Source organism: Olea europaea, chromosome 10 (assembly GCF_002742605.1).
Source record: "Olea europaea var. sylvestris chromosome 10, O_europaea_v1, whole genome shotgun sequence".
NCBI lineage: Eukaryota > Viridiplantae > Streptophyta > Magnoliopsida > Lamiales > Oleaceae > Olea > Olea europaea.
The window spans coordinates 42,323,343-42,350,266 of NC_036246.1; the positions used below are offsets into that span (position 1 = coordinate 42,323,343).

Here is a 26,924-nt window from a genome sequence, read left to right on the forward strand (position 1 = left end):
ACGGCTACTACCTTTTGTTTCTTACTTCTCCATGTCACCAAGTTTCCCCCAACAAATGTAAAATACCTTGAGGTGGACTTTCTATCGAAAATATTTCCTGCCCAATTAGCATCTGTGTAGCCTTCAATTCTTAGATGATTATTCTTTGAGAGCATAAGTCCTTCCAGAGGATGACTTTAGGTACCTGAGAATTTGGATCATTGCATCCATATGATCTTCACTTGGGTAATGCATGAATTGACTTACCACATTTACTGCATAAGCCAACTTGGTTGTGATATTCTCCAAGTTTGTGATTATGGACAATTGGTGTATCTTCCGGTTTACATTACAGTAGTCCAACTTCCGATAGTAGGTCTAGAGTATATTTTCGCTGAGAAAGAAATATACCTTACTTTGATCTAGCGACCTCAATTCCTAGAAAATACTTGAGCCCTCCCAACGTTTTCATATCAAACTCGGTCGCCAATTGTTCTTGGAGTCTTGAGATCTCATCCTAATCATCTCCTATAATAATCATGTCATCTACGTACACTATCAATGCTGTTACCTTGCTTCCTCGATGTTTTAGGAAGAGAGTATGATCTAAGTTACTCTATCGAAAACCATACTTTCTCATAGCTAGGCTGAGTCGTCCAAACTAGGCTTGAGGAAATTGTTTCAAGCCATACAGTGTTCGTTGTAGTTTACACATGACTCTGCCAGAGGTCGTCACATACCCTAGGGGAACATCCGTATAGATCTCCTCTTCAAGATCTCTACGAAGGAAGGCATTCTTCACGTCAAACTGATGTAATGGCCAGTCCAAGTTTGCTGCAAGAGATAGGAGAACTCTAACAGTATTTAATTTGGCCACTGGTGAAAATATCTCCTAATAATCTACCCCATATGTCTGTGTATAGCCTTTTGCCACTAGTCTTGCTTTGTAGCGCTCAGTTGTTCCGTCAGCTTTGTACTTGATAGAGAATACCCATTTGTACCCTACTGTGTTTTGCCCTTCAGGAAAAGAAACAAGGACCCAAGTCTCGTTCTTCTCCAGCACCTCCATTTCTTCCTTCATAGCTTGAACTCGTCTTGAATCTTTCAATGCCTCGTTAATAATTGTAGGAATACGGTACGAAGATAAATCATTCGCAAATTTCTTGAGTAGTTCAGAAAGCCTCTCTGTAGAGACATAATTAGCAATGGGATATTTTGATCTCTATGACTTGATCTCAGGTGAATATGATGAATATCTACTCGGTGGTTTTCCACGATTATGCTTGAAAGGTAGCTCATAACCACGATCAACCTCATTATTTGAGATAAGAGGTATAGTAGGATAACTTACCTCGACTATATTCTCAGGAGGCGGGTCATTAGGTACTGAGAAGTGGAGGGCTACTATTTCAGTTTCAGGAGATATATCAAGAATTGGCTCTGTAACAAGTTCCTTATCGGTTGATTGAGTAGTAGTTGGTACCACTGTTTCTGTATTCTCAGTGCTACTAAACCAGTCAAACCTCATCCAATTTAGCTATTCATCCTGTGTCTCCCCCTGAAGAAAAGAATTGGATGCAGGAGAGAAAAATGTATTGTTCTTGAGGAAAGTAACATCCATAGTAACATAGGTGCGTCGAGTAGTCGGATCGTAATAGCGATAACCTTTCTGATGGATGGCATATCCCAAGAATAGGCACCTAAGAGCACACGGATCAAGCTTCGTGTGTTGGTCTTTGTAGAGATGAACAAAGGTAACACACCCAAATATTCGAGGTGGAAGATCAATGTCGTTGGTAAGATAACATAGGTTGACAGAGTTTGCAATGGAGTATTAAACTTGAGTACTTTGGATGGCATCCGATTGATTAGGTGCACAGTGATAGTTATTGCATCAGACCAGCAGGAACTTGGAACGTGTGCCCCAAGTAGAAGTGCTCGAGCTGTTTCAAAAATGTGGCAATTTTTCCGCTCGACTATACCATTCTGTTGAGGTGTCTGACGACATGATGTTTCATGAATCAATCTGTGATGTTGAAAGTACTCACGAAACTGATGATTTACATACTCATCACCGTTTTCGGACCTAAGGATCTAAAGCTTAGCTGAAAATTGAGTTCGGATCACTCATGAAAATATCGAAAAACAGTAAATACTTCATTTTTATGTTTCAATAAGTATAGCCAAGTCATTCGAGTACAATCATCAACAAAAATTACAAACCAGCGGAAACTAAACAGAGTAGGCTTTGGGGAAGGCCCCCACAAATCTGAATGAACTAATGCAAATGGAACTTCACTCTTATTTATATGTAATGGATAGGGTACCCGATGACTTTTAGCTAAAATGCAAGTTTCACACTTAAAATCCGAAATAGATAATTCTAAAAATAAATCAGGAAACAAGTGTTGCAAATAACCAAATGAAGGATGACCTAGTCGATGGTGCCAAAGTCAAATTTGTTTCGACTTGGTATCACTCAGTTGACCAACATGATGTACTTGGCCCAAGCTGAATCATCCATATAATAGAGGCCCCCTCTTAGTACCACACCCAATGATCTCCTTTGAGAGTATATCCTGAATAAGACAGTATTCTGGGTGAATAAGTACAGTACAATCGAGTTCTTTAGTGATTTGACTCACATGTATTAACTTGTGAGAAAGGGAAGGCACAAGTAAGGATTAGATAGTGATAAAGTTGGCGATAACCTTACGGTACCAGCCCTTTTTACCGAAGAGATACCCCCATTGGCACTGGCAATACTAGCCCGTCGACGACGAGTATGTTGACAAAAATCTCGTGCATCAAATGTCATATGGTCAGAATCAAGAATCCATGTATTACAATTCTTATTGTTCTTAGACTCGAGTAGAGCCATACCTGAATTTGAGGTGGGAGATTCGGTCGAAATGAGGGGCAAGTGTGGTTGTGCTATAGTAACTACTGCTTTACTAGTGTTGGCATCTTTAGTGTCGGCCATGGACAAACACGGAATACAACTCTCCGACCGAGTCAACCTAATGTTAGCATCTGATGAATTTTGAAGAAGAATTTGAAGAAAAGAAGACATGTCTTCTGATTCATTGTTTCCATACAGATCCGCCATTTCAATATTCCAACACTGTAATAAGATCACGACTTCATCCAAAAATAAATAAATAAATAAATTCCACGATTTGATAATTAGACTTTTCTGGATATTTTTCTGCCTTATCTTGAAAAAACCCAAGTCTGCAATCTCCAAAAAAATATGAAAATTAAATGGAATTAGACTCAAATTTATCCCTCAATTCAGCCCCCAGTAGTCACCGACCTGTGTATATGTATAAATAAATTTCAGCTCCCAGAAGCAGTCGCCCAGTGTCTCCAAAATTGTTGTTTTTCTGTTTAGATCTGTATAATCCCAAGCAGCCATCGACTTTATTTGTTCAGCAGCTCAATTCTCTGCCTCTTTTTTTGTCCAATTCAGCAGCCTGCCTTTAATGTTTGACTAGACGAAAACTCCAATTTCCTCCAGCTGTGATTCTTCGTGTCTATCTCTTTATCCTAGATTCTGGTGGTTATACGGCTAGTGCACTTGCTTGCAGAGACTGGTCTAGCAGTTAGATTTCCGCTCTGATACCATGTTAGATTGAAGAATATGTGATTTGGAATTTTTCTCTCATAATTTCATTATACAGAGATTGAGGGATACATATAGTCGCCGAGGCGGGTCTATATTTGGCTACTTTTACTAATTATAGCTAACTATGCTAAAAGCTATAATTACAAGACTAATTTAAAGATTACAGGCATAATTAACTCTAATTTCATAGCTCATGCCAATAGTGGATCTTTGGAAGATCATCTGACCGTGTTTAAAAAAATCTTCGCTGATTTGGAGACATAAGAGGTCAAATATGATGAAAAAGATTTTGCCTTAATCCTATTGTGTTCGTTGCCTATTTCGTTTTGGTCGTTCGGTGACACGATTTTGCACAGTCATGATACACTCACATTGAGAATGTGTATGATGCCTTGTTCTCGAATGAGAAGATGAAGCAACATCTAGTTGGATTTGAGTCCAAAGATGGAAAAGGTCTTGTGGTTCATGGTGATTGGTGAAGGGATAAGTCAAGGTTGAATTACAGCAATCTAGTTTGTTTCTATTGCAAGAGGAAATAACATAGTAAGAGAGATGGCGAAAAGTTGTAGAATAAAAGGTATTTCGTCTACAAGTCACGGGAAGCAATCAAATACTTCGGACGAGGCCAACATAGTCGAGGACTATTGGAGTGATGGAGATCTCTCGGTGATTTCTGTCGTGGAATCCAAATCCGACGAGGAGTGGATTTTGGATATAGCTTCTGCGTTCCATATGTATCCCAAACGGGATTTGTTTGAAGCATATAAAACGGTGACACAAGGTGTCGTTGTCATGAAAACTAATCAACCTTATTGGATAGCTAGTATTGGTAGGGTTAGATTGAAGTTGTTGGATGGAACAATTAGAACATTTGGCTAGGTTCGATATATTTCAGATTTGAAGAAGAATCTCATCTCATTAGCACTCTTAATTTGAAAGGTTATAAGTTCTCTGGAGGGGGTGGAGTTTTGAAATTTCGGAAGAGTGTTTGTATGGTACTGGAAGGGCGAAAGAAGTCCCAGTTGTAAATCTTGCAAGGTCGTGCAAAATCGGTGAAGAATTATCAGCACAAGTTTATTATCATGGTAGATATACAATATGGTACAACACCTTTGGGAGTTGGCTCTAGGTCATTATTGAAAAACACTGCTTGGGGGAGTATGGAGGATATGGATAATTCCGCTTTATCACCATTGTTTGCGATGTCATCACGTTCAATTGCTAGATAATGATCCATCGAAGATACATGGATGCCATATGATTGCATATGCTATTTGTGGTTGAAGTCGTCGAGACTAGCAAGGAGCCTTAAGTTAAAGCATTTGGAGTTGATTCTGCTATAGGGTGTCCTTCGACCCTGTTTAGTAAATCTTAAATTCTTTGTGGGAATTTTGGGAACCTAGTGTTTGGGTTCGAATATTATTTGTGGATATTGTGGAAGAGGAAGAGTAATTTTGTGTGTGATTGGAGCAGTTTTGGTTCGGGTTAAAAAGTTTAGTTGTTTCGCTATAGTTGGGCTTATTTTTTCAGGTAGAGAAATTTTGGAGTTTCGTTCGTTGCATCGAAATTTGTGTCAAGGTCAAAATTGTTAGGATTGAGACTCAAATTCGATCTACGTTTGCGTGAGTTGGAATCCTAGTTGAATTGGTCTTGAAGAGATCAAAATTATGACGTGGAAAGAAAAGTCGTTGAATTTTTCTTAGCCTACCGCTAGTTGGTCGCTCGAGCAATAGGCAAATTTTTGAAAGCGGAGAATTGTCGCCCACTTGTCGTCGAGCTCTCGCCTGAGCGACAGTGTCCTTCGGATTTTTCACTTTATATCGATTTCACGCGTATTTTGACCCAGTTTCCATCTTTTATATTATTTTTAGTGTTTGAGACGTCCTCTATAAATAGTAGACTCTTCATTCAATTTAAATATTCCAGATATTGCTGATAATGTAATTTTCTCTCCATTAATTGTCAATTAATAAAATTACTCAGTTTTTTTGCCAATCTCTCTTCTTGCTTTAATCATATTCTGTTTGTGCAATCAATACTTCATATCGTGCCATATTAACCTCCCCATTTTCTAACAGCCTAATTAACTTCCTTTCTTGCATATGAAAATCAAGGACTTCTCTACTTGGCAATATTTCCATTTTTTGCAGGAGAAACGAAGTGGATGATCTTGCCTGTAAAATTAACAGATGGTGCAAAAAGTTTGTGGTCGAGGTTCTAGGAAAAATTCTACGAAAGAGAATAAAATCAAATAAAACCTTGTCAAGATGAAATCAAACGTCTCTATTCTGTGCAAAAGTTTAAGCAAAATATGAATTCTTTTTCTTTATTTCATTGGGAGGCAATGATGTATAGAATAAGACAGTCTCCTTTAGTAAGGGGTTGGTGGAGAAAACAAGAGGGATTGAAACATGCACTTGAACCTGGTTTACATTGGATTAATGGTAAGGGCATTAAAAGATTAAGTTCTGATAGGAATATCGAGAGCAATAAGAACTGAAATGAAAATAAGAAATATACAAATAAAACACAAAGATTTATATCGATCCCATCCTACGTCCACTTGTCAACATATGTTTTTCTATAAAGAAGAAAATTACAAGTGATTCAACATCTTAATTACGATTTATTTTCTTACTTTAAGGTGATTTATCAATTAATGATACGTGCACTCCATCCAGACCGGTGGTTAGTAACAGTACGAGTCATGCTAAATAATATCATTCTACCTATAAATTAGATTGATATGTAGTCAAGATGATAAGTAAACAGCACAGTCTAACAAATGTACCACTTTAGAAATGAGATTTCATAAAGTTCATGGCTAAGCCACTGACTACTTTTCATTTGATTTGGAGATTTTTGAGTCATCGAACATGTAAAACACTCATAATTTGATGTCGAGATTTGAATGAAATGTCTGACTTTAGGAGCATTTATTCACTTTGTAAAGTGATGATTATTAGTTATTACATTGAAAACTGTCATCATGCCTTATTTAAGCAAGCAATTTTGCTTTTTTCTCTTTAGGGGACTCATCAACAAATTTACCTTCTTCTTTTTTTCATCTTAAATTTAATGTCGTAATATTTACTCGACTTTCAGCCATTTGATCACTCATCTTATATTGTTTTAACTTAGTCGGTGAGTTTACGATTATATTTCTTCAACACCACTAACATTATATTTGTTACTGATTCTTATTGTTCCGATGGGTTAAGTATTGATATTTTCATAGCTTAGATATAGAGTTCAAGTATTTATACCTTTCTCTCCCTTCACCCTATTAAAAAGGAAAAATATTGATTAGGTGTCTTTGTAGGCGCAGTGTACAGACAGCTCTTGTACTGGGGCACATCTCGATTTACTTTCCTCAATTGATTTTTTTCCTAAACTCATTTTCAATCACCTATTCTCTCAATAAAATAATTTTACACGCGTATCCATAAATTTTTCCTTCTTTTTTACCATGTATTCTTTTAAAAAATATTTTTTCGCAAAATCTACATAGCTCTTGAACAAATAAACTTAAAAGTGGTGACAAATAGACTGAACTTCTACAAGTGCAAGTTACCTTTAAAATTACAAAAGAAACTTGAAGCAAAACAAAGAAAAAAAGAATGATTCTGAAATAGGAGTCCATAAATTAATTGTATGCAGACACAAATTATACTATCAATTAAGAGTGTTGAAGGAAAGCATAGTTTCATGACCCCACTCAATAGATTATGTATATTTACATATTATAGACTTGATCGCATGATGATAAATATTTTTAGCCTGAACAAATATTGCTATTTGCTAGCAAAATCCTAATTATTGCGAACTTGTAATCTCTAAGCTGCTATTATTGTTTGATCCCGCGATTTCTCATTCGAGACTCACTTCATATGAAATCTAATCTGATTGTACACTTGTCTCCTCGACTACGAATTGATTTATTTATCATGTTATCTGAAAGATTATTATAAGGCAATTTTTGTGTAAGAGAGTTGTCAGGAAAAGTTTGCATTTTCTTTTTCTCCGTTACAATGAAAACATACATTGATTAGTGAACGTAGTTCTTACATTAAGAGTGAATCGATATAATTCTATGTATGCTTTGCTTGTTTTCTAGTTATTATTACTGCTCTCAAAAGTAGTTATTAAGATTTAAAATTCTTGGACGATAATCTCAGGTTGTAAAAAATGTGATTTTTATCTACTTTTCTTCTTGAGTCAATGGCTGAATAGTAATTGAAACATTAGGTGAAGTTTAATTATAGAACGAAAGAGTTGATTTCAAATAGAAAGACTTGTTATGGACTAAATTGTAAAAGATAAATCTCTTGCCCATATTAGACAGAAGATATCTTACCTATCGACGAGGTCTCATCAATATTTTAGGCCCAATCGATGTTGCTTTATCGATAGACAAGATATCTCCTACTAAATTGTGATCTCTAATTTTGAAAGTAACAATAAACAAAATAAAAATACATAAACAGTAAAATTGGATGCAAGAAGACAAAATAGACCCCACCTAATCAACCAAAAATGATAATATGCTCCATCCACCAAAATAAAGAATGGGGAAATTTATAGATGGAGTCCCCATCTTATTGAAATTGCAGGAAGAATGCCCCAAACCTAATATTTTAGCAGCCTCAATCCCCAAACTTTTATTTTTGTTATATATTGACGATTTTATCCTTATGTTACGTTTGAAAACTCAATTTTTTTTGGGTTAAAATACAACTTTAATAATAAAAGATAAATGTAGTTGGATTTTCTAATTTATATTATTTTTCTCCTTCGTAAGTATAAAATCCTCTTCTAGTAATAAAAAAATAAATTGAGTTTTAATCAATGGAAGGGTGAAATTGTTTGGACTTGAATGATAAAAAAAATTAGTTTGGATACTGTAACTGCTAAAATAATAGGTTAAGTACCTGCATACTACATTTTCAATACATTAGGTATCTCAACATAATTTTTCCTAAAGAATAAGGTGCATTGCCTTGGGAAATATATACCATACTATTATTCCTCCCTCTTTTTCAAATTTATTCCACCAATTAAGTGCACTTTTCCATAATGTTAAATGCTAATGTTAAAAAAAAAAAAAAAAAAAAAATTTGTATAAGAGAAAATTAAAACTAAATTTTCATTCGTCTTTGTTAGTGTATGTATACATACATACACACACGTTAAAGAAAGATTTACATTATCATTCACTTCTCTTTTAATATCTTGCATATTACTCTTTTTAACTTACTAGATTTTTTTTCTTTGCTTCTCGTCACTTATCTGTTTAGAGAATCTTATCTTGTATCGTTGAACTTGTCGAGAATTAAAATTACAATCATTCGTGACACATCTTGTCCTTTTCACGGCATATGCCCTCCTTCGTGCTTATTGCGCGCATTGTATTTAGCTACTCTATACTGTTTCTTTCATTAAATTTATAATTACAAAAATTTATATTTTAAAAATGCTAAAATAATACTTTTAGAAGAAAAATCTTTTTTCTTTTTGTCTGTTTAATAATTTCTTCATCACTTCACAAGTCAAGAACATATCTCCTTTTGGTCCCATTATTTGAGATTATAATTTTTAGAATAATATTTTTGGAAAAATTGTGTATTAAAAAAAGATTTTTTTTTTTTGAATTTAGTAATTAATAAGAAAAAGAAGAAAAATATATTATAATTTTAATGGGGGCTAAATTCCACCCCCACGCCCTCCCTCTCACGCACACATAGATTCCTTCAGAAGCATTACTCTTCAAATTCACAAAATTCCATCCTTGAAATTTGTTAGTTTTCACGCAAAATTCGTTCTCCAAAATCTCTTTATCTCTCAATAACTTACATAAAACTTGATATTTCTCTCAAGACTGCACAACGATGGATGCGGTGGTTGCAGACACCTCAGCAATGGCAGAACACACTAAATATAGAAAGCCCAGAAACCAAAACCACCTCCCCTCCTCCTCCACCATCACCGCCGCCGCCAAGAAAAAGATCTTCACCGCAGCAACATTCAGAGGACTGGGCTGCACTTCCTCCTCAACGGTGTCAGTTCCTGCAGTGATAAGAACCTCGGCTAATTGGAATGCTAACAAGGTGAAAAGGATAAAGGTGAAGAACAAGAAAATCCACAATAATGATAACAACAAATTACAGACTAATAGTTCTCCTGCTGTTATTGCTACGAATAACATAAAAAATAACAATAGCCCAACATCAAATCCATCACAGCCGTTGGCTTTATCATCAAATTGCGGGGGAGTACCTGATGTACTGTGTGGTCCTGGGATTGGGCTCAACGGCGTTGCTGCGCCTGTGAATTGTGTTGTTTCAAAAAGACCTGCAGTTTCTTCCAGAAGCAAAGCTGATGGGGCTGATAGAATTATTCATAGTCAGAGAGAGGTAATTTTACATTAGCTTTATAACCATATCATTTCGAATATGATCTGTTTCTTGATTTTTGAATTTTTTATCTTTTTTATTTTGTTTTCTGCGGATGAAGTTCAGAGAATGTTGTGTATTACTATCTTTATTTGCTGAACCAAGATTTTAGAATGAATTCGACTTATCAGTTTTCTAAATCTGATTCTACCTTTTGTATTCTTCACCAAGTTCTGCAAGATTATTATAATAACTTGCTTCAATTTCTTTCTTGTCTATCTTATTAAAAAAATGCCATGGTTTTGTTGAATTTAATGCAAATGAATTTATTATGCCACTCTAATAACCAAAGCTTTTATACGGGTGGTTGAAGATAGTATCAAAACAGGAAAGGACTCAGCTCAAGTCTGGCAGCCTCCGTTTTACAAAATTGTGCATGTACTGAGCTTCAAACGAAAAATGAATTCGTTGTTCATGTGATATGGTCATGTTCTATACAATTTAACAAAAAAAATTTGTAAGGATGGTCCTTCTTAGACTTCCCTCAATTATTTCTCGGAGTTTCTGTTTGCTGTTTATTTTTCTGTTTTCAAGTGATCTTCACAGTTTACATGCTTCATAAAGTTAAGATTGAATGCTACTTTGATATTTTCCAGTCAAACTATATGGTTAGCTCATACAATAACCTGGATTTATTTGTTCATTTTCAGAATTCTTCATATAATATGAGGAGAATGGTGACCTCTGAAGATATCCCTTTCCATGATCCTGGCATTGCCTTGGGAATGACACGCTCTAGGGCGGGCGTTTCAGGATCTAGATATTGTCGCCATCTCAGACATGGTTTCCATGATGAACTTGCAGAGGTTCGTTTAATCTTAGGTCCACATGGAGCTTTATCCTATTTATTGAATTTAAGGGCATTTTTATTTTAGATTTTCTTTTCATATTATTGAGTCAATTGAATTTCACTTAATCTTGCTATGATTAAAGATTAAATTTCTCCCTTCACCAATAATACAAGTTAGGCTTGCATTGCCACTTCGTAAATTGTATTCTAGATAAAGGATCAAAAACTTATGAGATTGAGATGGGAAGCTCTCAGAGGAGTCTTAATTTGAGTTGTTGAAGCTCTTGAATTGCAGGTTATCTACCATTGTAGTGTGTTTTCTTGTATTGCAAATTTTGTGTAAAATATACCTACTTACAACAATAAAAAACTAAGCCCATTATGAAAAAATTTGGAGCCAGCAATATTAATCATTTTCCTCCAGTCCATTGGTTTTATTGCAAAGTCCATATGGTGCACTTAAGTTGGTGTAAAATGTAACCCCCACTCTCTCTCCTCTTAAAATTCTACTACTTTTGAAGTTCCTGTAGAGTTTTTTTCTCGTAGGGTGGTGTACTAAAAAATCATTAGAACTCGCTAGCTTGAGGTCGAGTTTGGGTGACTGCTCTGCAGATTTATCCTAAAACTAGGATGGATGGAAGTGTAGATGATTCATATTTGCATGCTGCTTCTACATTGAACTTTGAGGTCGACTAGGAAGATCTTGAAGCAAATATGAAGATAAGTTTTTCATCTTCAATTAGACAGTCTTGGGTAAGAACCAAGATTGCATTTGGTAAAGTAGATTAACATTTTGAATCGTGGGAGATTAAACATAAGCAAAATACTTAGTAACATTTCAAGAGAATACAAACTCCTGTTAGTACCTTTTCAGCTAAAATAACAGGCTAGATAAAGATTGGAAGGTGGTGAAAGACTTATTTCAAGAACCTCCTGATTTCGACCCACTTGAATTTAAAGCTAAGGGGAGGTAAGGGCCCTTTTGATAGAAAGTGAAATTATTGACAAACTCACTAAAGTTTCAATTCTTGTTGAAGAAAATAACTTCAAGGGGTATTAATACTAGCAAAGAAATTTTTTGGAGCGGTTTTTTAGAGAACCTATGTATAGTTTTAGGTGCTTTATGTGACCACGTTAAATATTTCCTTCCGAAGTTCAATGAAGAAAAGTATCAAACTCAGCTGTCGTTTGGGAGTTAGAAACTGGAATGTCTAGTTGAATGAAAACTTACTGACCATTTCAAAATAAGCAGTTTTGTTCTTCTTTTATGGACTTGACTTATATACTTAACATCAATCTTCATTTGCCAATCATAACTCGAAATGTTGAAATTGCACAAGTAAGAAAACCAATCTGCTCATAGGAGAAATGTCTATCTGTGGGTAATCTTCCTGCATGTGTGGCTAATATTGAGCTATTCTATCATACACATCTTTTTCATTCCCTTGAAAATCGAATTTACAACAAAGATTCTTAAGATCACCCCCTTGCAGTAATGATTAATCTAGCATTATGTCCTTTACTACAATAATGGTGTGGATAGATATTACTTCATAGATCATATTTGAGTTGGCTCCTATGGTTCCATTACATTTGGTGTAGATTGTAATGCTCCAAAGTAATCTGCTGATGGGAGGAAGATCGGAACGACCCGATAAATACAGGGATTGGAGACTCGATGTCGATAACATGTCATATGAGGTATATCAGTAACTCTATGAATGCCTTCGTTTTATCTAGTTTTGCTTTCGCTTCTTTAGGACATTGATTATTCTAGTACATGCTTGGTCCGTGCAGTAATCTTGTATTGTTCTAAATGTCGTTATTTTGGTGAAATGAACAGGAATTACTGGAACTTGGTGACAGAATTGGGCATGTCAGCACCGGACTGAGTGAGGATGAGATATCCTGCTGTTTGAGGAGGACTAAGGTTCCAATGTTGGATAATTTGTCATCAAAATTCCCCACAGCAACAGAAAGGAAATGCAGCATATGTCAGGTTCGTCTTATTAAATTCATCTCAAGAATTTTATCGAATATTCCCCATTTCTCTTTTTTCTCCTTTTTTTTTCTCCGATTTTTTTAATCAGACCACCACGAGTGCCCATGTCATGATTCATGTCACCTTTCTCATCATATATATATTTTTTTTTTTCTTTTTTCTTCTCAGGAGGAATATGAAACTGATGATGAAACCGGGAAGCTGAATTGTGGACACTTCTATCACATTCACTGCATAAAGCAGTGGCTTGTGCAGAAAAATATTTGCCCTATATGCAAAAAACCAGCTAAGCCTCAAACCTAAATCATACAACACTTGCATTTCTCATATATCATTCTGCTTTTTAATTTTTATTCTAATGAGGATTTCATCATCCTTTATAGTAAAGTAATTCTTTGATTTTGCATTTCAATATGTAATTTTGCTTAATCAAACCGTCCCGGTTCTTGGTTGGCTGCTGAGTTGTGGATTGAAAGGTTTCCGGTTGAGATCATTATAAGCTGATTATAATTTCAATAATCAAAGATCTTGCTTTTTTATATCTATATGATTACACCTGATTCGAATTCAAATTTGGAATATTTTTGTCTTTCTTTTTCTTCAGCTTGCAGAATCTATGTCTACTTTTGTTATGTTATCAAGGTGAACCTTGCAGCAGTTACAGAATTTGGTTCACTGAATTTATACCGAGGGTATTTGGCAATTTTTGGTTGAAAGATGACAAAAAATAAAATGAACAATATAGATGCTACTGTTGTAAAAATTCTATGAAGAAAAGCCTGTACACTCCGAATTACTATATTAAGGTTGAATCTAAGCATTTGTCTTTAGTGTGAAAATTATGCATTGTATGCTGCATTGTTTTTTGCCTTAGAATAGAGAAGGTAAATTTTCTTAATTTTAGTCCTCGAGAAAATTGCTCTGAAGTGAAGATATTTCATACTTATAACCTGAAATTTCAATGAAAAAACTAATTTTTTTTTTTTTTTTGGAGAATATTCATTTTCACTTAATTTTGTCACAACAAATGGATTGGTTGCAGATATAGTATTGGATTTTTATCTCCCAATCACATTAGAAAGGAAAAAATTGCACCATTAGTCCTCGACTAATGGACCTTTTTCACAATTTGGTCCTTAACCTATTTCTATGCACAGCAAATTCTCAACCTTTTCATTGGATCTAATGAACAACGATGAAGAAAAACAAGTTGAATTCCCGAACATTTGTATTATTGTATACCAATATATCCTTTCCACGAGAAACTGGAATTTGACTCAAAACATTAGCAGGACAAAAGGTGCTAAGAGAGTCCATATCCTAAAAAATATTGTGTGAGATTGACCACATTATTTTTAAATAATGTATTTGAAATAGTAGACTGGTGGAGAACTTATAGTTAAAAAATAAGAAAAAAATTTGGATTTATGTGTAATATTATTTTATTGAAAAATGTGATTAAAATGATATCAAATTACTGTTTAAAAATATATTTTTTTTCCAAATAATGCGGCTCAAACAGGGTCATTGTGTAATTTTGATGCGTATTTCAGAAGTCAAATCCCAGAAATATATGAAGAAAACTAGACTAGAATCAAATTAAGCTTGGTTCTCATTAAAGATAGAAGTCAAATCCCATACGTCATATGTACTGATTACACCGGGATTCAATGGATCTTGATCTTATCGAGTTAGTTCTGCCCCCGGCGGGGGTGATAGGGTAATGGCATATAAGCTATTCATATCCTAATAAAGGTCTTAATCTCCAAATTCCGCGTTCTTCCTGTATCATTATCACAATTGCTTCCGCAGCTGCTGGAAGCCAAGTTGGTTACACCCATACCTCCCAGACCAGTTTCATTCTGAGCCTTCCACTTCCGCCCTCCCCAAGAGTTAAGTATTAAATGTAAAAAAAATGTATCCCTTATCTGGCAGTGACAGCAAGCACTTTCTTAATAAAGATGTTCAAATTGATACTGGCTAGCTTAAGAGTTTCTAATATGGGATTTCCCTTTCCTTTGGCTTAAAAGATTCGATACTGCTGACTGAAGAAAACTTCTCCAAGAGTTCAACAACAACAAACCGAGCTACACTTGATCATGACGCAGGTATAAATTCAAGCCTGATCGTGACGAGATAGAAATTCAACCACACACGGGTACACATGATGTGAAGCCTGAAATTAGATTGAACGACATAATTACAACAAATGTTCAAGTTCAATCCAATTGAAACAAACTGAAATTTAGTGGCCAATGTATTACCAACATGAAATACTTAAGATCACAACGTACCAAACGACCTCCTACTATATCGTAGTGAGCGTAGTGTGGACCTCTCGGTTCTCCAAAAACTTTGAATGAAGCCGAATGCCTGGGAATCATCTTGACTGTTTCTACTCCATGTTGTCGCACAAAAACAAAACAGGAACATGCAAATAAATTAAAAAGCGCAAGAAAACCGAACCATGTATAATTGAAATGGTATTTTACCATATACAGCTTCAGGAGGACAAATGAGGTCTTGATCTCCAGCAAGTGCCAAAACTGGAATGTTACTTTTCTTCAGATGTTCCTTGTAATAGAAAGTTCCATTCCTGTTACATAGTCCACCCTTTTGGAATGCTGTTGAAAGCTGCAAGAAAAGTTTCGCTGGTATCGTACCTGTATATATATACACAAATACTATGAATCAAACGATATTCTTAGCTTAAAAAGTTGACCGAAGCAAGAATCAATTTGCGATATAAAGTAACACTATCATGATTCATTCTATAAAGAGACTGACTGTTTTGCTCAAAAGCAAATATCTTACAGAAGTTGTTCAACATAAGCTTCTCAAATAATTCAGGATGCATCATATTCTGGGCAGAAACTTGAGATTTCAACCACAAGAAAAAATAAGGACGAGACGCAACAGGGTGTAAAGCTGCCGATAATGCTCCCAATGGAATTACAGGAACATTCAGTGCTCGTGCGGGATCTACCTGTTTTTCCCAGAATAAATTATGATAATCTCATCATTAACAGGTAAATATTGTTGCACAGAGTCAATAAGTATCTTATTTCACTTACAAGGGGTAATAGAAACTTTAATGATGATCTCGAAGTAGTGTAGTCAAGTGATGATCCCAATGTGACCACTGCTGCCAACCCAGAGTTCTTTCCTTTGTGACCTATATTAGAAGAGTCAATATTAACACAGTACAGATAGATACACAAATGTGGACATAGTTTCGGGGTTTGAAAGTTGAAATCCTAACAATGGTTGAATGTTCCATGGATATCTTCAGTTTATTCAGTAATACAATTTTCATGTGATGCAAAACTTGCGGACATAGAACAGACAAAGGAAGAATGTTCATAATTGTAGAAATCAGATAAGAACATGTGAACTGCAACTATTTCTTTGTTTTTCGCTTTCTAATGATTAATTTAGACTTACAAAAGCAAAAATCGTTTGTAGAATATTTGAAACTCCAAAACATCAAAGATGAAACTTAAGAGACGGTCTTTGAATTTCTCTTTTTTTACGAGTGGATCAAAAAACGAAAGTAAAGTCCAACAAAACCAAAATTACCAATAAGTGGATGAACTATATGTAGTAAAATCTTATTCAAGTGTCCGTATTAAAAATTTGTTTTTCTTTTGAAAGTAAGTTAGATAATAAAAATTTAAAGCTAGAGAGCAGATGGGATGCCATAAATGCATAGTTGTTGGCTTTCTGCATTTATACGGGACTATGCTCTGTTCAACTTAGAACAGATATCAGGCAATATTAGGTGCTATGACTCTTCGGTTGACAATGTACAAAGTTAATGTAAACTTCAAACAGTAATAGAGTATTAAGCAACACAATTTCTACATTTATCAGCATGGATTTGAATGAAACTTAAGCAAGTGCGTCTTTGAATGCGATTGCAAGACCAAAAAGATCCCTGAGAATTCAAGTTCTGAATGCGTCGTAAAATTATATTGGAAAAATGAAATTTCTTTTGCATCGTCCACTAATATTTCTGCTGCAGCATCTGTGAGAGGGAGTCTGGTCCTGATTAACAATCAAAATAAAATGGGGGAGAAGATAAATAGAAACGTTTGTTGCTATTATCAACATTTAGTTATTAGTTTATCCAAGTTTTCATTTGTTTTCCTCTCCGGTGCTCAAGTCTATCTTGATTTGATATCTTCAGGCATACACCTAAATGAAGGCTTTTCAAAGGCATTCAATTCGCATCCCAAAGGGCAATGTTCATCACTTCAGGGTACGCCTCAAGGGGCCTCAAATTCATTTTAGAACATCACGAGACAGAGAGAACATCAGTGAGAGCAACGTGTAAGAAAAGTAAATGGTGCAGAAAATCAAGATACAAACATACCATTTTTTGAGAGGATTGCATATAGCAGTATTCCTCCCATGGAGTGGCCGATAGCAAGCAACTTACCGTCATCTGGTCGGCAATGGTTCCTTATGTATTCCATCTACATTGAGAGACTAAGCATGTGTCATGATTTTATACAGTTGTTGATTGCTAATAATGAAATAAAATAACTTGTAAATCATCTATTGTAAAAAGTCTGGGTTATTCTCGAAACAAAAAAATTGATAGTGCACAGATGTCACCTCACCGCCGCAGGCACATCCTCTTCTAGATAGTGATCAAAGTCCCATCTATACTTCAAAACAAGATCAACCTGTTTCTGAAAATCTACTATGCTAGTTGAAAAGCGCTCTTGCAAGCCAACAAAATGTGAGGCAATGATGCCTCCATCATTTGTCTCATGATTTGTGGTTGAGTCACGTGGATCAGAAGCAGTGATAAGAGGTTGATTGGCTTCTCTTAGATTGTATTCTGCACTCAAGCCAGCACCTCGAAGTTCGAGGATCCATGTATCGAAACCTTGGTTGCACATGTATCTTGCAAAAGAGGACTACAAAGATATAAAATCAATTTAATTATTACGAGATAATTAAAAGGGTGACATCCACCAAGACTCAACCATGAATGCAGACTCTAATGTAAATAAAGTAACCTTCCTTCACTACAGGTTCAATTGGTAAAACACTTTGATGAATCAAACTATAGAGCAGAACAATGGGCGGAAACTTGTAGCAATTCCAATCTAAGAAAGCAGAACATTCCTTCAAAAAAAGTAAAGGCAGAAAAGAGATCAGTGAACCATGTTTTGCAGCTAGTTCATAATGGTCAAGGTTCAGAAAAGCATGTGGTCAATAGGTTACAATCACTGAACCACATACTGAATTGCAAGAAAAGAGATCAGTGAAACATGTTTTGCTGCTAGTTCATAATGGCCAGGTTCAGAAAAGCGTTTGCTAAGTTAAAACCGCTCAACCACATACTGAACTGCAAGAAATTGAAATTAATACTTAAATTATTAGGCTACCACGACTTTTGCAAATCGCGAATGTTACACAAACATGAAATATAAATCTCTTCATTTACATTTTAATACATAGCTCATCTGATGCTGGTAACTGAATATTTCACGAGAAATTAGTATTGCCAGAAAATACTAATAATCACAGCCACAGATTGCTTCCAGAATACCAATAAATTAAAAAATAAAAACTGCAAATAGAATGCATAAATAAAAGAGTTGCTTGATTCATATTCATGACATCGTGAGTGAAATTCATTATTTGTATTTGATGCTTTTCAAGACAACTTCAAAACTTGTGTATATTTATGCAGTAAATAGAGCAATAAAACCAACAGAGACTAGAACAGACTTAATCAATAAATTGAACCTCTCCATGAAGCAAACTTTTAAATAAATAGGACCCGAATTTTGCCTATCCATAACTACAAAATAAAATAAAAGTAAAAGTAAAAAAATAAATACAATACGCTAACATAATACCATCATGAAAGCATTGACAGATTTTTACTGAAAAAATGGGAAAATGTCTCCCATCCCCACAATCCCGGGCGCGCCCTCTCCCAAAACAAAATTAACCGTAGAAACTTACATCAGGAGCTAGATCATATCCAATTGCGTTTGTACCAAGGCCAGACAGAAGTAACAGCGGATGATTCCTCCTAGTCCCCTGTATAATCATACATTTTAGTCAAAATTGGAATGATACAAATTTGAATCATGTACTACGTGTGTGTAATTGTGGTCTGCCTAAATGTGATTTGGCACCGATCCCAGTTCATTCGCTGAGTTTATGCGCATCAAGCCATCAACTAGTGGGTAAAAAGTAATATATAGACAGACATAAGTTCGACCTGAGTGGAGGGCTTGTAGCGCCAGAGAGCAAGACGCCAATTGGAGCTGGGAACATGCACGAAGTGAAGTTCATCGGCGGTGCAAATGGCGGGCTTCTCAGCGGCTCTCGTTCCGATCACTGCTTTCATGCGGATTCCGGGACGGGTCGGATTGAGGTCTCGGACTACGGATGCAATTTGGATCGCAACCCTGGTCTGGAAATCTGACAGAGGTAAAACGAAAACCATTTTTTATATCAATTACTCCTATTTTTCGTTGATCAATATTGCAATTGGAAAGTGTGTGCAGAAATTTGCGGAATTTGTGTCCTTTAATCTTCCGAATTGGGCTATGTTACTTTGCAGAAATATGTGGGGATTTGTTTCCTTTATCCTCCAAATTGGACTATGTTACTTTGCAGAAATTTGTGGGAATGAGTTTCGTTTGTCTTCTTATGATGGGGTGTTCAACTTCCCCGCCATGTGTGATTTGATTGCTTCAAAAGAGGTGAGATTATCTTTACGTGGAAGACTAGAATGGCATGGCCACACGCTAATCAAAACGATAATTGCAGGCATCTCACTATACAATCCATGTAATCACACCCGATAGATTTAATTAAATAAATAATATGAGATTGTATTTAAGTGTATTTATCATTTATTGTCCTACAATTATCATCTATATTGGTTCTTGAACCAATGATAATGAATAACATTATTCGTTTTGAATTAGAAGATTTTTTAGAAGTAGTTGGCTTAAATAGTAAAAGTCGTACTAAACGGACACATTTGGTTACATTTAGGTATTCTAATCGAATTAAATTGAATCAAAATTGAATTGAACTCCAATTTGGCACCAATACTGTAATCAGTTATAGATATTAAAAGTTTTGCTACAATGACAGGGTTAAAAAATAAAGGCCGGATCACAGACCCAAGGATTAGTCTAGAATAGGACACCTTGTAAAAAAAAAAAAAAAAAAAAAAAAGCACCCATACAAGTAGTGCCACACAATATCTATCAAAACCTCTATTTTTAAACCCTGTGTGAATAGCATTGTTGAGGTATTAATACTTGGGAGAAAGAGTCGAAAATCAAAATCATTGAATTTCTATTCAGTTTCAATTTCAATTCTATAATTACATTGGGGATTAATGGTCTCATTTATATGATTTATATTGATTCTCTATGGATCATCGATCGTGTCCCTCCCTACGTAAAGTGGAAATGAACCTAGACCATTTGTCAACAAAATATAGAGAATGAATTAAGTACATGTTTGACCCTCATTGTTTCAAATTCATTTTCAATCACACATTTTATGAAATTTACATTTTTTATCAAATTTTCAATTATATATTTTATTAAATTTTATCAAAATCTATTAAGAATTTTATTTCAATACAAACCAAATCAGGGCTTTATTTTTTGCTGGACCCCTTATTTCCATGGGATTATAATTCAATTGAGGTTGACTTGTAAAAGCTTGGCATGTGAGTGAACGACCCAGGCCATATATTAAGCAAATTTGGCTCAAAATACATTTCAAAGAGAAAAAATTTTACCCCCCTCCCCCCCCCCCAGCCAAAAAAAAAAAAATTTTTCCCCCCCCCCCCCCCAACCCCCAAAAAAAAAAAAAAAAAAGGACCTATGAGCTTCTTGGCTTAGAACGTCTCCAAGAATTTTTTTTTACATATAATAATAACGTAAGATGCTCTTTATTTAATAAGTATTAAATATAAAAAATTCGTTAGAGTATTTAAATATTTTTATTCTATAAATTTGTAAATACTCTTTAAATTATAAAATATGCTCTTTAAAATAAAAATTATTCTTAGAGATGCTCTAATTTTGAGAATTGTAGTTACAAATTTTGACTAAAGTTAATAAGCAAATTTTTTATTAATTAAAAAAATTACTTATTTTAAGAACAAATTATTCATAAAAATAATAAATTTTGAAAGTTAATAATTTTGTATGATATTTAATTATTTCAAATTTTAATAGGTGGAATAATAATTTTTTAGAGAATAGGTGGTTGAAAAAGAAAAAAAATTTAATTTATCTGTAATATTATTTTATAAAAGATTGTGTGGTTGAAAATAAAATAGAAAAAAATGAAATTTAATTTAATAAAGGTCAAATCGGGCTAAAATAGGGCTAGGCTAGGCTGGAGGGCAAAGTTTGACCAATTCTGCAGAAATAAATGCGGTCTCCTCCTTGTTGCTTGTACCCTAATGCTCATTAAAAATTGAAATAAGTTAACAAGTCGTTTATTCATAATACCAAATTATCAATACATAAGTAGATTAGAAGACACTGTTAACAAAATCTGGACAGAACAAGAATGAAAACAGTAACCACATTATCTTATTGCTAATTCATTTATAGAAATCTTTAAGCACCTCGAAATTTTTTAGAAGAATCAGTTTCCATCACGAGGTTCTGATTTGATTTGCAGCATTGTCCGTAGGCACTTGAGTCGAAACCTGTGATAACATTACTTCTGTAGCCGGAGTCATAGTATAGTATTGAGAAGGCGCCGGAGGATGTTGAGCATAGTATACCTGCTCGTTTGTCAGATGAGAATATTCAGGCGCGTAATTAGCAATGGCGGGAGGAGCAGCAGTAACAGTGGACTGTGATGGATTAGGAATTTGAGAAACACCAATGTACTGTTGATGAAATTGATGGGACGGAACTTGAACCAACATTGGACCGCCTGTGGCCATGGTTCTATAAATATTAGAACCCATCTCGGGTTTTGACATGGCAGTTGCTGCTGTCGATGGATAGGGAGACTGGATGGTTTCACTGTAAGTTGCACCAGAAGGAGCCATATGGTTGGGAGGAGGTGTTAATGGTCTACTCGAGGCAACGATGGTAGAATCAGCAATATTAGATGGTACAACTCCACTCAAATTGTAAGGCTGAGATTGATTAACGGGCGGCAAAAAGTACATCGGATACTGTGGATCGGTTTGAAGGGGTTGCTGTGTTTGAGGCAAATACATTGGATAATATGACGACAAAGGCAGTGGATTTGCAGTGGGATGGGAGATATAATGTGTGCCTGGGTGAATAAACTGTTGATTCTGATGTAGAGTTGGGATTGAAAAGGAATCGGAAAATTGCTGCACAGGATACTGAGGAGGAGGATCTTGATTGGTGGTGTTGTGATCAGTCAAGGGGGTGGGAACTCGGTTTTCCATGCTAGCAAGTTGAGTTGCATCTTGGTATATTGTATGATGCTTAGAGAGGGATGGAGCCGAAGTAATACTACTATCACTGCACAAATCAGTCAGTTAAATTATAAAGTTAAAAAGTTGAAATGTTAACTTGAAGCAGCAAAAAAAGTGAAGTACATGTTATTTTGGGGCCTCTAGTGGGGACAAACGAGCACTGAAAATGAAAATCCAAGCATCCAAGGGCCAGAGAAAAATAGTTGGGGACCCATGTACTTCACTTGTCAAAGTTTGACGACCCTGGATAAGAATTTCCTTTTGAAATAGGAAAAAAACTTCAAACTGATCTCCAAGCATAAGCTTTCTTTTAGATCATGAAATAAGTCAACATTGTTTGAAGATTACGAACTTCCAACATCATTAAAATAGCTAAAAACTCTACAATTTGATCTCCAAACGTAAATTACATCGCGGATTGAATATTCTCGCTGATGTGATGAATTCCATTATCTCAGGAGTCACTAATTCAGATTGAAGTTTCTATAAGTTCTACTTCAAGAAATTCAACAGTTGTGAGATTATATGATGAGGAATTTCTCAAAATAAGGCTCAGCTTATACAAGCTTCTTTAACTAACCTTATATTCGTAAATTCCTAGCACACTCTCATCTTCTTCATCGTGTCCTCTTCTTCCACGTCAGTTGTCCATTTATCCCAACCAATCTAGGCCTCCTAGTTCCCGCTCCCCATTCATCCACTGAGTCACCTCTTCCCTCCCTACTTAATTTCTTTCCCTCTGTGTTGCTTTGGCAAGATTTGAGAAAAAAGGGCTAATTTTGTATCAATGTCAACCAGAAAGGATCGAACTGATTATCAATTTGATTAGTTTAAAAATATACGTTTAAGATTACTTATAAAATGCATGGCCTAAAATTAATCCTTCATTATAGTTGGACTTGATATGCGATTTCTTTGCAGTACTTATCAGATAAATAACCGATAAGGCAATAGAGAACTGTAAAATTCAAAGGGAAGACTTGATCTTTGATTAAGTACCTCGCAACAGAGTCCGGCGATGGCAGGCTGTACCCTCCGGCATGCTTTGAATCCGGCGATGGTAAACTGTATACATCAACGAGCTTTGGTTGCACCGGTTGCAGCGGCAATGGTGGCTTCCGAAGCCCTGTTGGGGCCCCGTGATCTGATTTTTCATTGTCCGCTATGACTCGACTAAGAGGTTCAGCGGCAGTGGCCGTGTTCTCGCCAGCAACCGATGACACAGTGGCGGCGCAACCAATAACTGAATGAGTTGGTGGTGGTGCATTTGGAGCAATACTCACATGCGATAATTGTTCATCCAATCCCGCCATCTGATCATGAAATCTCGCACTATCATTTCCAATTCTAACTTTAACTGGAGGCAGATTTGACATAGATGGGGATGAAGAACTCGACCCGAATGATGAACTTGTTTCAACCATAGGAGAATCAGGCAAATTTGAATGTACTTGTTTGTTAAAACCCAAAATCTCGTTTTGGGGATCTAGATTTGCAGAAGAATCACTCTTTTGAATCCCATCAAGTTCAACCAAATTATCAGTGGCGGCAGAATCAGATAGCCCTCTAGGAATCAACCCAGTACCATTCAATGCATCGACAAACCAATTTTCTGATTTAGCATCGTCGAGTAAAGAGCCCATAAAAGCGGCGGTTTCTGGCATGGAAGGGAATAGAAAGAGGCGGAGACGGGAGGGTTTCAACGGCGATGCGGCGGTGGTGCGGTCATATTCTTCAATCATATTCTCCAAGTCTTCATCAGTGGAGACTGAAATAAGAGAATCCAGTTCTTCATTTGGGAGCTGATACTTGAGAGTGAAGTGGCGACCATTAAGGAGGGAATGAGAGAGGCGAGAGTGAAAGTCCTCCAGTGAGGAGCGGCGGTCCACCACCACAATGCGGGTATCTCCACCAATGTAGCAGAGGGACTTGTCATGAGGACGAGGGATGATGTGGCCGCCGTAGCTGCACATGAGGCGGAGCTTGGCGCCGGGGACAGGTGGTAGAGGCTCATCCCAGGTGTCGGGACGGGAGCGTGGGGAAGAATTCGCAGAATCTGGGTGGTTGGTTATGGCTGTAGTAGCGGCGTCGGCAGAGACTACTGGTGCAATGGTGGTGGGATGAGGTGGCAAAGGTGGCGGTGGATCCATTGGAATTTGGAATGGCAAAGGAGTCTGTATAGTGAGGAAATAAAGTGCAAATGCCAAATGGAATTGGAAAGTAATGAATTGAAGAGGCTGAGGATAATTTAGTCCTTTTATATTTGAATTTAAAACAGCTGACTAATTTTAGATTACAGCTAGCATGCCCATGATGTAAATTTTGAGTCTTTAGAACAACGAACAAACTTTGACTCATGTTCATAAATTATTCAAAAATGCCATACTTTGTAAAATTATTTGTCTACACTTAAATTACTTTTTATTTAATTAATTTTGAGTGATTCACAAGTAATACCTATTAATCCATCAATAAAAAAATTTGAATATGCTTTTGAAAAGGGTTATTAGCACAAACGTCCTCATCCTTTGCACTAATTGCTTAAATCGTCCCTATCATTTGTCCTTATTGCGCAAAAGGTCTTTATCATTGATTTTTTCCATTAAAGCATTATAAATCACTAATTCACTAGAAAACAAAGAGTAATACAAAAATAAATAAACTATTGCATTTGGAGTTTCAAATTTATTTTTATTTTTTTAAATAGAAACGAGCCTCACATAAAACAATTCAAAATATACTAACAAAAGGAAAATATTTTATCTTCCCAATCACAAGAGGGTTTTTTTTTTTTTTTGGAAGGATTTAGCTATTTTCAATAAATTCTTATTTCTATCTTCCGGTTGCCAATTAAACACACACACTACATTAACTTTTAAATCTTGCTCTGACTTCGTTTAAATCTTGTCTAGAGATGGAATTTCTTCTTCTATTAGAGGTTTTATTAAAGATTTTAATCCTATATATATATATGTTTTAACTTATTTTAAGTGAAACTTGTTTTCACTATTTAAAAATATATGGGACTTTGACTGCAATTATTATTTTTGCATGTTATATCTTTTTTTTTTTTTTTCTATTTGTTTATTTCAAAGGAGTGTAAATTCATTGTTTTACGATGCTTTTAATATGGAAAATGGATAATGAGAACATTTTACTAGATGAAGGTAAATGATGAATAGCTTTTGCGCAATGAAAGCAAGTGATATGAATTTTTGGCACCAATTGCACATATTTGATGGAAAAAATTGACGGAATGAGATCGGACCAAAAAATATACTGAAATGATGGTATAAATGTCAACTTTGAAATAATATGGATGATTTTCACGATGAGTACAAACAATGTATACGCTTTGTGGTAGTTTCCCTTAAAAAAGTATAATTGTTAAAACTTGACTTGACCTTCGATGCAGTCAAAACGTTGGTCAACAAATTAGTAGATCAATTTATTCTTACAAGCTAAATCGGTTAGTTTGATTTGATTTTAATAACATTCTTTTTTTATAGGATACTTGTTATCTTGTTTTACAATATAGCCCTTGTTCGAGCCCTGTATTTCAATCAAAATGCATTTTTAAATAGTAATTTGAACCATTTCAACGTAACATTTTTAATAAAATAATATTACACATAAATTTAAAAAAATAATTTTTTAACCACGCATTTTTTATCAAAACATTATTGCAAAATGTATTTTTTGAAGGAAAAAAAAGGCCTCGAACAACCCCTTATAAACTGGTTTTAGATTTTGGGAAGGATTTCATACCTTCAAAAGTCTATTTATCTAGACCTGCAAGTCTTTTCGCTCAACCACCAATGTCTCTTTAATGCAACGCAAGGAATGATATGTGCTACGCTAGGGAGTGGAGCCATGGCGTTACAGGCTACCAAGTTCTTCGATATTTTATTCTCTCTTGAATAATTTTATAAATATGAAAATAAATACATAATTCTATTAACTCCAGCATTAAAATTTCCTTAGGTGAGATCAGGGCAAACATTGAGATTTTTGAGAACATAGGCGACCCATAATTATGAGGTTGTTAACGTAAATTTTTTTACATGCATAACAATATTTGAAATTTAAATAACATAACACGTTTTATAACTCAGGAAGATGTATTCAATTTGGAATTTTGAAAACTTTATAAGCATTTTTTTAAGTGATGGTTTTTGAGGATTTCATGGACTTTAATAAATTCGTATAGAATTAATGGAAGCTTTTTATAGACATCCATACACTCTTATTTTAAAATTTTTATGGACTTTTGTAGAATTCAAAAGATATTTGAAAACTTTTCATTTAAAATAGAATTCACGTGGATCTAATACAAAAGTGCGAAGTTTTCGCATACGAGATAGTTGTTCCCACAATTCCTTTTCCCCTTCTCACGTAATAAAAAATTATCAATATGACATATATTTAAAAAGAGATCAATTTATTCAAATTTAATTATATATTAGTTTTTTGCATGAGATCTTATAATTTAATTACAAATAGATTTTTCTCACAAAAAACAGACAAAAAATGGGAAAAAAAAAGTTATAAAAATTTTTAGTTACTATTTAATTTTCATAGGAAATGGAAATAAACAA

General features: G+C 35.1%; 3 protein-coding genes across 3 annotated transcripts; 1 reads left to right on the forward strand and 2 right to left on the reverse strand.

Annotated features, from left to right (window-relative positions):
* The first annotated feature begins 9,317 nt into the window (after positions 1-9,317).
* Positions 9,318-13,396, forward strand: LOC111402345 (E3 ubiquitin-protein ligase MBR2-like). The gene is made up of 5 exons (XM_023030574.1): positions 9,318-10,020; positions 10,710-10,865; positions 12,452-12,550; positions 12,693-12,848; positions 13,020-13,396. The coding sequence occupies exons 1-5, from the start codon at positions 9,496-9,498 to the stop codon at positions 13,152-13,154; spliced, it is 1,071 nt and encodes a 356-aa protein (XP_022886342.1). The 5' UTR covers positions 9,318-9,495; the 3' UTR covers positions 13,155-13,396.
* Positions 13,397-14,440: 1,044 nt separating this feature from the next.
* LOC111402347 lies at positions 14,441-19,660 on the reverse strand. The gene is made up of 9 exons (XM_023030575.1): positions 19,102-19,660; positions 18,840-18,917; positions 17,477-17,779; positions 17,227-17,329; positions 15,926-16,026; positions 15,666-15,837; positions 15,344-15,514; positions 15,146-15,246; positions 14,441-15,027 (listed from the first exon to the last, which is right to left on the reverse strand). Exons 1-9 carry the CDS (start codon positions 19,327-19,329, stop codon positions 14,968-14,970), a joined length of 1,317 nt encoding a protein of 438 aa, XP_022886343.1. The 5' UTR covers positions 19,330-19,660; the 3' UTR covers positions 14,441-14,967.
* Positions 19,661-21,283: 1,623 nt separating this feature from the next.
* On the reverse strand, positions 21,284-24,582 carry LOC111402348. The gene is made up of 2 exons (XM_023030576.1): positions 23,326-24,582; positions 21,284-22,372 (listed from the first exon to the last, which is right to left on the reverse strand). Exons 1-2 carry the CDS (start codon positions 24,474-24,476, stop codon positions 21,520-21,522), a joined length of 2,004 nt encoding a protein of 667 aa, XP_022886344.1. The 5' UTR covers positions 24,477-24,582; the 3' UTR covers positions 21,284-21,519.
* Between the last annotated feature and the right edge of the window lie 2,342 nt (positions 24,583-26,924).